We start from the raw sequence: 11,477 nt of genomic DNA on the forward strand, positions 1-11,477 counted from the left end.
GCAGAAGATTTTTTCCCAGTCTATGGGTTCCCTTTTTACTCTCTTAGTGAAGTCTTTTGATGCACACAGGTTTTTAATTTTTAGTATGTCCCACTCGTCTATTTTGTCTATTTTTGTTTGTGTACTTTTCAAAATGTGTGGCAGTCTGTATATGCCCTGAATTAGTGCCCTCACATTTTCCCTATTTTTTCATTGATGATCTTCATAATTTTAGGATTCACATTTAGATCTTTAATCCATGTTGAGTTTATTTTTGTATAGGGCGTGAGGCAAAGGTCGTGTTTCAGTCTTTTACATCTCACTTTCCAGTTCTGCCAGCACCATTTGTTAGACTGTTAACTTCCCCATGCAATGTGCCTAGGCACTTTGTCGAAGATCATTTGGCTATAAGTTATTTTGTCATTTTTAATCATACTTGTATGCTTCATTAAAAAAGTTAGCACTGACCTGGGGTCTGTGTGAAATATCAGATGAATTGAAAACCCTGATCCATGGCCTTAAGAGAGAACAGGCTGCCATCTTGCATGGACCAGCCTGGTGGTAGTTAGTGTGCCCTCAAATCAACTCCAACTCCTAGCAACCCTGTATAGGCTTTCCAAGGTTATACATTATTACGGGAGCAGAAAGGTTCATCCATCTTTCTCCAGAGGAGTGGCTGCAAGATTCAAACTACTGACCTTGTGATTAGCAGCCCAGCCCATAATCCACTGTGCTACCAGGGCTCCTTGTTTAACAGCCTAGACATAGCCATAGTCCTAAACCTAACTGCTTACTCCTCAAAAAAGAATTGTCTCTGTAAAATCAAATTGACAATAGCAATTCAAAAGGTTAGATAGGAAACTTAAGGGCAGTGTATATATGTTAATAGGTGGAGAACAACTCAAGAAAGGATGGTAAGATTAGTTTTAAACTCAAAGAATGGAGTCAGTATTACTAAACGGTACATGTAGAAATTGTTGAATTGGTGTGTTACGCTGTGTATATTTTCAACATCACCACAATAAATACAATTTTAAATGTCACCACTGCTTTTCAATAATCATGAAATATAGGCCTAGCTGGATATGAAAATCTAGCTCTTACCTTTTCAGTAGAAAAAAAAAGAAACCTCTCTTTCTACAGCTACAATTCTATGCACTTATTTTATACCTTTGTATTATATACACATAACAAATTCTTAGAGAAGATACTCTGTCATTCTGGCTCTCACCCCAAAAGTGAAATCTTAAAAGGAATCTATTTTTAAATATTGGACAGTAAGATCAGATGCACATGATTACACACAGGGTTTGTATTGGGTGAAGTTAAATAAAGCCATTGCTTAATTTACCTTTTATTTATTGAGCTTGAGTTTGACTAAAACTAAAGTATGGCGTTAAAAAACACAGTTTTTTTTAAATTGCCATTAAGTCTACCCTATTTGCTTCACAGCATTTATTTACATTTGTTTGATTGTCTCTCAACTCCAAAAGACCTGTTTAATGTTAGCTCCCTATTTTACCTTCAACACATCAGCCTATGTCTATTTCAGTTGAATGAATGCAAGTCTGGTCTATGCCCCTACCTAAATTTTAAAAAGTACCCTTTTGATCCTGCATATACACTGTCATAAAACATTCTCACCTAGATCAAATCTATGCCTAGAATTTCGATTTGTCCTGACTATTCACAGTTTAACCTTGTTGTACATTTCCTTATATTCCAACTAAAAAATCATTGTTTATCATAGCGGCCACAAACGACACATCACTTTTTGAAAACTCTCATCTACTTTTTCATGAGCTTGCTTTCCTAAGTGTGTTTTATCCCTGGAAGAATTTAGTGTGCCATCCTTTTCTCTCTCCTTTCCTTCCTTTTTCCTCTACAACAGGAGTGGGGAAGCTTTGTTCTGCCAGAATGTATAACATCATTCGTGAGCCATACAAAATTATCAACTTAAAAATTAGCTTCCTGTATTTGATGAAACATTTCATTATTGTTGTTAGTACCAGCAAGTCAGTTTGACTCATAGTGACCCTGTATAGGGTTTTCAAGGAGTGACTGGCGAGTTTGAACCACCAGCCTTGTGGTTCAAACCAACCTTATGGTCGAGTGCTTATCCTACAGTGCCACACTCACTCCGAATGTGATTGCTGAAACTACAATTGCCTTAGCAGGGCATCGAATGATTTCACAGGCTTTATACAGCCCGAGGAATCTTGGTACAGTGCTGTGGGATAAAGCACGACATCACAAAGTTTGTTTGAATCACAAGATCAGTGGTTCAAATTCACCAGCCCCTCCTTGGAAACCCTACGAGTTGAAAACAAGTAGATAACACTTAACATCAACTGTTCGGCCCAAGGCCCAGATGTTCCCCCAGCCTGCTCTACAAGGTCCTTTTTGTCTGTTTGTTTTCACTCTCCCTTCCTTCCAACCCTTGGTACTACTCATCAAAGAATATTTCTTTTAGCATGAAAACCTTTTCTTGAGTTTGTTTACTTTTTATTGTGTATTGAGTGAAGCTTTACAGACAAGATCATCAGTTTTATATTCAACAAATGATACACTTTGTTTGATCTCAATGATTACAGTCCCCTCTATGCAAAGACACTTCTCCCATTTCTTCCCTGTGCTTCCTATTTCCATTCCACGCTCCTTCCCAATCCCTACTCAACTTTGTCTTTAAATACTTGTTGTTCTTTTGATTTTGAATAACTAACCTTTTCTTGGTGAGCATATTTTACTAGTTTTGTTGTCCCTCCTATCTATCTATTGCATGTCTGAAAATTGGGTCGTGAGGGACAGTTCCTATCTAGAAGTGAAGGGCATAATCTTGGGTTCCTCCAGTCTCTTTCTGACCAGTAAGTCTGTATATATATATATATCCCTCATTCCATGGCCTCTTCTGAATCCGGCTTGAAGTTTTCTGTCAATGTATGATTGTAGCCATTTCTATATTACTTTTAGCAAAACTTTACTCGCATAGGATATCAAAGAGATTGTCCGATGATTTCCGCATTCTCTTTGGAAAGGACGCAAATATGGATCTCTTCCAATCAGTCGGCCAGATAGTTGTCTTCTAAGTTTTTTGGAAGAGATGAGTGAGTGCCTCCTGTGCTGCCTCACTTTATTGAAAGATTTCTATTTTTATTCCATCAATTCCTGGTGCCTTGTTCTTTGCCAATTCCTTCAATGCACCTTAGACTTCCTCCTTCAGTATCTTTGGCTCCTGATCATATGCTACCTCTTGAAATGATTGAACATCAACCACTTCCTTTTGGTATAGTGACTCTGTGTATTCCTTCCATCTTCTCTTGATGCTTTCTGCATCATTCAATAATTTGGCCAGAGAATCTTTCAATAACTAAAGCCGAGGCTTGAATTTTTTCTTCAGTTTCCCCAGCTTGAGAAATGCTGAGCATGTTCTTCCTTTTTGGTTTTCTGATTCCAGATCTTTGCACATTTTGTTGTAATATTTTGCTTTATCGTCTCGAGCTGATCTTTGAAATATTCTGTGCAACTATTGAACCTCTTCATTTCTTCTATTTGCTTTAGCATCTCTATGCTGGAGAGTAAGTTTCAGTGTCTCTTCTGACATCCATATTGACCTTTTCCTTTTTTCTTGTCTTCTTATTGACTTTTTGCTTTCTTCTTGTATGATGTTCTTGATGTCATCCCACGACATCATTGCTGATGTCCAATGGATCTTGACTGATAGCAGAGAATATCAGAAAGATGTTTATCTATGCTTTATTAACTATGCAAAGGCTTTCGATTGTGTACATCATGATAAGTTTTGGGCAGCATTGTGAAGTATGAGTATTCCAGAACACTTAATTGTGCTCATGAGGAATCTGTTCCTGGACCAAGAAGCAGTTGTTCGAACAGAACATGGGAACACTGAATGTTTTAAAATTTAAAAAGGTGTGCGACAAGGTTGTATTCTTTCACCATATTTATTCAACCTGTATGCGAAAAGCTGGGTTATATGAAGAAAAATATGGCATCAAGATTGGAGGAAGACTAATTAACAACCTGTGATATGCAGATGATACAACCTTGCTTACTGAAAGTGAAGAAGACTTAAAATATTTACTGATGAAGATCAAAGAACACAGCCTTTCGGTATGGATTACATCTCAATGTCAAGAAAACAAAAATCCTCACCACTGGACCAATAAACAACATTCTTATCAACAGAGAAAAGATGGAAGTTGTCAAGGACTTCATTCTTCTTGGATCAACTATCAACCCTCAAGGAAGCAGCAGTCAAGAAATCAAACGACGTATTAACATTAGACAAATCTGCTGCACAGGAACTTTTTAAAGTGTTGAGGAGCCAAGATGTGAGCTTGAGGACTAAGGTGCGCCTGACCCAAGCCATGGTATTTTCAATAACCTCATATGCATGCAAAAGCTAGACAGTGAATAAGGAAGACCGTAGAAGAAAGAATGGATGCTTTTGAGTTATGGTGTGGGAGGAGAATGTTGAAAGTGCTATGGGCTGCCAAAAGAATCAATAGATCCATTTTGGAAGAAATGCAGCCAGAGTGATCTTTGGAGGCCAAGATGGCCAAACTTCGTCTCTCATACTTAAGACATATTGTCAGGAGGGACCAGTAGCTGGAGAAGGATATTATGTTTGGTAAGGTGGAGGGTCAGGAAAGAGAGGAAGACCCCTAACGAGATGGATTGGCCAAGTGACAGCATTGATGGACTCGAGTGGCAACAGTAGTGAGATTGGCCCAGGATCGGGCAGTGTTTTGTTCTGCTGTGCATAAAGTTGCTGTGAGTCGGTACCAACTCAATGGCACCTAACAGCAGCAATATATATATATACACTCATATATATAATTTTGAGTTTTGTTATAGATATTTTTTTGCCAACCTGTATAGGACCTTCTAATGTGATCCCTTTCAGATCCCGGCACCATCTAGTTATTCCGGTCTCAGAGTCATGGAGACTGATGTTCACATGTTCCAACTTCATTTCTCATCTTAGGTGGCCGATCATGAGCTTTTAAGATCCTAGATGCTTACTTACCAGTGCAGGCTGTAAAACATTGTCTATGTTATGCCAGTTGACCGTGGTGTCCCCTAAGACTATGAGGCTGAGCCCCTAGGCCCAGCAACTCACTGCATTAAGATGGTTGATAATATCTAAGAAATTTTCATCACTTTGCCTGCTGTATGCTCTATCCATACGTGTATTTGCAACAAAGATGAACATTCATGTACAAATACCATTTCAAAGCCTTTTATATAATTTGTTTTTATCAGGAATGATAAAATGATATGGATTTTGTTATAGGGTCCTTTTAACTCTTCCTTCCAGGTCTCTAGTTTGGTCAGAAACTACTGACATCTATATAGTAGATGACCTCCTAGCAAGCTGTTGCCTCCCTGGGACTCTTGAGTCTCAAAACTCTAAAATAGTGTCCTTACCATGTCATAACTGCCAAGAATATAATACCGCAGAGAAACATCTTTAGCTTGTAACCAAGTGAAATTTTGATTAAAGTAAAAACTGATTGTCATCAAGTCAGTTCTAACTCATAGCAACCTTATAGGGAAGAGTAGAACTGCCCCATAGAGTTCCCAAGGCTGTAATTTTCCCCCCTAAATTTTATTTAATTTATTGTTGAGAAGACACAGTTTCCATATGTAAAGTTCAGTGACATTGATTACATTCTTTCAGTTGTGCAACCATTCTTAACCTTATCTTCTGAGTCGTTCCTTACTTATTAACATAAACTCACATAAACTCACTATCTATTAAGGTCCCTGTATAATCATTCGAATAGCTGTTGTCAGTTTAATCCCAGATAGATAGTTCTTGAAACAGCATAATGCCCAAGGCAGACCATTTTACTAATTAAGCTAAACATTGTCAGATAGCACCTAAATATTGAATATTGAAGCATGATAAAAAAAACAAAAAAAAAACACCAGAAGAATATTGCCAGATAATGAGTCCTGGTGTGACACCGTCAGTTAATGCACTGGACTGCAAAGTCAGTTTGATCTGAAGGGTTGGCAGTGCAGGCTCACCAGCCACTCCTCAGAAACCCTATACAGGGTCGCTATGAGTCAGAACCAACTTGACGCATTTTAACAACAACAACCTTGTCATATAATGCTGCAAGATGAGACCCTCAGTTTGGGAGGCAGTCAGAATATTCAAAATAGAGTTGATCATGATGACACAAACGGCTCTTCAGCTGCTGTTGGGGCATGACTCAATTTGAGGAGAAACAGCTGCAAACATCCATTAATAATTGGAATATGGAATGTACAAAGTATGAATCTAGGAAAATTGGAAGTTGTCAAAAATGAAATGAAGTGCATAAACATCAATATCCTAAGCACTAGTAAGCTGAAATATGATCTTGAACATATTCACCCTGAATTTAGAGATCATCTGAAGATTTGACGAATTAAATTTGACTAATGACTGAAGACCAGAAGAGTTGTGAGATGACATCAAGAACCTAGAGGAGGAAAGAAAACAGTCATTAAGAAGGCAAGAAAGAAAGCAAAGACCAAAATGGATGTCAGAAGAGACTCTGAAACTTGCTCTCCAGAGTAGAGCTTCTAAAGCAAATGGATAAATAAAAGAGCTGAACAGAAAATTTCAAAGGACAGCTTGAGAAGATAAAGTGAAATATTTTAATGAAATATGCACAGATCTGTAGTTACAAAACCAAAAGGGAAGAACACACTCAGCATTTCTCAAGGTGAAAAAACTGAAGAAAAATTCAAGCCTCAACTTGTAATACCAAAGAATTCTTTGGGGAAAATATTGAATGATGAAGAAAGCATCAAAAGAAGATGGAAGGAATACACAGAGTCACTGTACCAAAAAGAAATGGTCAGTATTCAACCGATGCAAGAGGCAGCATGTGATCAAGAGCCAATAGTATTGAAGGAAGAAGTCCAAACTCCACTGAAGGCATTAACAAGGCTCCAGGAATTGATGGACTACAAACTGAAATATCTCAACAAACTCATGCAACATTGGAGGCACTTACTCATTTTATGACAAGAAATTTGGAATCCTGTCCAACGAATTAGGAAAGATCCATGTTTGTGCCCATTCCAAAGAGAAATGACCCAATGGAATGTGGAAATCATCGGAGAATATCATTAATAACACACACAAAGAAAATTTTACTCAAGATAATTCAAAAACAGCTGTAATATTACATTGACAGGGAACTGTCAGAGGTTGAAGCCGGATTCAGAAGGCGAGGATGTGGAATGAGGGATATCACTGCTAGTGTCAAATAGTTGTTGATAACTTCATTTTGCTTGGACCCACCAAGCGCATGGAAGCAGCAGTAAAGAAATAAAACAACATATTGCATTAGGCAAATCTGCTGTACAAAACCTCTTTAAAGGGTTCAAAAACAAAGATGTGAGTTTCAGGACTAAATGTGCTATGGTATTTTCAGTAGCTTTATATACAGGTGAATAAGGAAGATCATAGAAGAATTGATGCATTTGAGTTATGGTGTTGAAGAAGAATATTAAAAGTACCATGCACTGTTAGAAGAACAAACAAATCTGTGTTTGAAAAAGTACAACCAGTCAGGATAGTGAGACTTTGTCTCTTATACTTAGGGAAGAACAGTAAATCAGATGCTCTGCCAATAAAACAATTTGTTGTTCGTGCCACGGAGCCAGTTCTGATTCTTAGCAACCCTATATAGAATTTTCAAGACTAAAACTTTACTGAAGCAGAAATCCTCATCTTTCGTCCCCACAGTGTGATATATGAGCTCAAACCGCCAACCTTGTGGTTTTCAATCTAATACTTATTACAGAGCCACGGTGCTCCCCAGATGACAAATAGGATGTAGAATTATAGTCATTTATTTCCACAGCACTTGACTATAAGATCAGTTTGAACTGCAAGGTCAGCAATTCAAACTCACCAGCTGTACCTCAGAAAAGCTCTACAGGGTCGGAACCAACTTAACAAGTACAACATTTCCACAACAGCCTAGTCTAACCAAATCAGGTAAAAGATATGGAAGCAGGAACCAGAAGTTCCTTCTATTGAAGATATGGATCAGCCCTTTTTTAAGCTCTCCCCCCCTCTCCCCGCTATATATGGAATACTTGAGGAGCTTTTTTTCACTTTGAATAAGATATTTTTATAAATAAATCAGGATCGATCGCTTTTTAGCTTATTTTTTCAACTTTATTTCTACATGCTTGAAAAGTTTTGTATTTTTTTCATAAAATGAATTGAGCTTAAGTATGCAAAACTTCATTAAATAAGGAAGTGATTCTCTAGCAAATGATATCTGTTTCATAGGTTGTAGGTCATAAAGAAGGTCTGGATGTTATGGAGAGAGCTGATCCTTTATTCCTTCTTATTGGACTTCCTACTATTCCCGTCATGCTGATATTAGGCAAGATGATTCGCTGGGAAGATTACGTGCTCCGATTATGGCGCAAATACTCTAATAAACTGCAAATTTTGAACAGTATATTTCCAGGTAAAGTCATAAATTGTGGTTGTAATGTACATGCCAAATGAATCTTGCTTTTTAGAAATAGTTAAATTAGTAAAGTTTTCATTTTAAATACTAATTTAGCTATTCTGATTTATTAGCACTGATACATTGCTTCCCTTCTCCCCCACCCCCACCCCCAGGAATTGGTTGTCCTGTTCCTCGAATTCCAGCTGAGGCTAATCCTTTAGCAGATCATGTCTCTGCTACACGAATTTTGTGTGGAGCCCTCGTTTTTCCTACTATTGCGACGATAGTAGGCAAGCTGATGTTCAGTAGTGTTAACTCTAATTTGCAAAGGACAATCTTGGTAAGATGGCTTAAATATTACTTTTTCAAATGATTATATAAAAGAGAATGGATTGTGTATGAAATAAAAAACAAACAATGGTACTATATACAGTCTGTGACTGCTGTGCCTTAAGCCTCTATTTGACCCCACTGCCATCCAATAGCTTCAGTGTGAATTTAGAGGGGAGGAGCTACTGCCAAAAGTCTGGCCATCTGGAACTACCCTGGGAGAGACTTCTTCCCTGGAATGTGCATAAATTACCATATTCATCCCTTTGCCCACAAAATCATGATAAAGAGCTTCTGTTCTAGAATCAGGCTGCCTGGTTCAAATCCCATCTCAAATATTGCCTTGCTGTGTGATACGTAAAGCACATTTCCTGAGCATAGGGATGGTAGCGGTACCTACCTCAGGATAATTGCAAGGATTAAATGAGGTAATTTATTTGAAGTATTGACACATAGTAAACCAGTGTTTAGTAAGCACTCATGTTGTCTGCTATCATTAGTAGTATTCCCACTTCACCTTTGCATATTGTACCACAGCTTTTGTCCTACTATGTAAGAGTACATGTAGTTGCATGTAAAGAATGTTGACATGACAAATGTATTGTTACACACAGATTTACCACAATCAACAAAATAATAAGTAGGGGATAAAAAACCCTAGTAGATATGGAGCTATATGGAAGGAAGATGACTCAGCTAGGATATTAAAGAAGGTTTCTTTGTCTGATGTTAACCTGTAGAGTCTTTCTTGCTCCCTCTCTCACCCACTAGTAGAAAAGAGAACTGATTTAAAGTTATCTGAATTAGTTTTGTATCTTTTATAATCTAAGTAAAATTCTTTTTACCGTTATGCTTCTCTAAACCTGAATTATAAAACGTTTATTTTTCTTTTTATTTTAGGGTGGAATTGCTTTTGTTGCCATTAAAGGAGCATTTAAGGTTTACTTCAAACAGCAGCAATATTTACGTCAGGCACACCGCAAAATTCTAAATTATCCAGAGCAAGAAGAAGCATAAAACTGACTTCTAGTTGTTCTTCAGTCCTCTCATCTGTATGAGTCTGTTGTGTTGTTCTGATTCCATCATTAATGCACAGTAGTGGAGACTTGTGATAAGCTGCTGCTCCTATATTTTTAAGAAGTATAATAAAACACTTAGGGCAGGGGGAATCCTCTCAGTAATCACGGAGCCTAAGGATGTGATTTGTTCTCATTGTTTTACTGCTTTCATGGCAGTCATCTGAACCATTGTCTTAGCATGGGAAACCTGGGATTTGTTTATGTTTTCTCCAGGCAGAAATGTCAAAATCAGACTGTGCAAATACTAAAAAATGCACACACTGTTTTATTCAAAGTCCCTTTTTGTACAAGTTTAGTTCAGTGTTTTCTTAGAATCAGCAACTCAGTGAAGATACTATGAGGATTTTTTCTCACTGGCACAATTTGACTACCTGCTAAACAGGACCATATATTAATATGAGGAAATAGAAATTAAATTAGCTATAAATAAATAATAAACCAAAAATGTATGTAAACATTGAGATGATTATCTGAACAATGAGGTTTTGTCGTGTTTTTCTTAACCCGTGTGATGTTGGGTAAAAATTCACAGGGCTTCCAGATTGTTCACTTTTTCATTGTTAAATTCTATTTCTATTATGTTGGCATCTCATAATTCAAAATGTCTTTTTGACCATGTAGTCTCAGTTACAGTGTATGTATGTATCAGTCAGTCATCAGGTCCTCCCAGCATTGGAGTAAGGTTTTTCCATCCATATTTCTAGAAATTAAAGCTGTCCGTCAGTTTATAGTAGCGTGAGCACAGAGACAGGTTTGCAAAAAAAATCAATAAAGTTATTTTACGCTCCTCTTTCATTGATTCAGTTATTCAAATATTTGCTGAGCACCTCTCATTTGCCCAAACATTGTGCTAAGTGCTGTGGGATACAGTGGTGACTAAGACCCATGATGGCCCCTGCTCTTTAGAGTTTACTGTCTACTTTCAGTAGATAGAAAATCAGCTGTGAGTGGGCCCTGGTGAAGCCTGGAACTCTTTGTTTTTATACCAGTCAGTAAGGAGATAATTTTGAAAACAGGAAGTCTTAAGTAAATATTGAGGTCATTGTTTGAGGCTTAAGCCAATTTATCATAGAAAACCAATGCGAATATTTCTAAAATTTGATTACTTGTCATATTGATGAGGTTAGCACCTTAATAATCACTGTTTAATTCGTTTCATATACATTTTTCAAAAGCAAGTATTTATTTTAATCCATTTTCTATAAAGAGTGGCCATTTTAATATTGTTTAGCAATCTGAATGGTCTTGCAGTTATTTTCATTAATTAAAATTAAAATTTTAAAAGATAGTTCCTGAACCTTATTTATTTTCTTGTTCACAGTATCTAATTAATGCATGACAATAATAAATGTTTTCCCTTACTTATCAGTGGCCATTTCTCTTTAAGAATGTAGCAAATATATACTGAGCTATGTTATATTAGACTGCAATAATGTATGTTAATTTTAGTAATTAAACATCAGTACCACTCTGTAGTATGAATGTCTTAATGTTGAGTTATATGGGGTTTATGTGAACAGCTGTTGAACACTCAAGGTTGTAATTATTTGGGGAGGGAGTAAGATTAGAATGACAGCCTTTTTAAAAACACTGC

General features: G+C 37.0%; 1 protein-coding gene across 1 annotated transcript in view; it reads left to right on the top strand.

Moving 5' to 3' along the window:
- The window catches only part of MARCH5 (membrane-associated ring finger (C3HC4) 5), a 66,472-nt gene extending 56,323 nt beyond the window's left edge, over nucleotides 1-10,149 (top strand). The window contains exons 4-6 of the mRNA XM_006831140.1: nucleotides 8,306-8,489; nucleotides 8,648-8,814; nucleotides 9,705-10,149. Of these exons, the coding sequence (XP_006831203.1) occupies nucleotides 8,306-8,489; nucleotides 8,648-8,814; nucleotides 9,705-9,821 (468 nt within the window). The 3' untranslated portion in view covers nucleotides 9,822-10,149. The remainder of the gene's footprint in view (nucleotides 1-8,305; nucleotides 8,490-8,647; nucleotides 8,815-9,704) is intronic.
- The last annotated feature ends 1,328 nt before the right edge of the window (nucleotides 10,150-11,477 follow it).

Source organism: Chrysochloris asiatica, unplaced genomic scaffold (assembly GCF_000296735.1).
Source record: "Chrysochloris asiatica unplaced genomic scaffold, ChrAsi1.0 scaffold00003, whole genome shotgun sequence".
In the NCBI taxonomy this organism is placed as follows: domain Eukaryota; kingdom Metazoa; phylum Chordata; class Mammalia; order Afrosoricida; family Chrysochloridae; genus Chrysochloris; species Chrysochloris asiatica.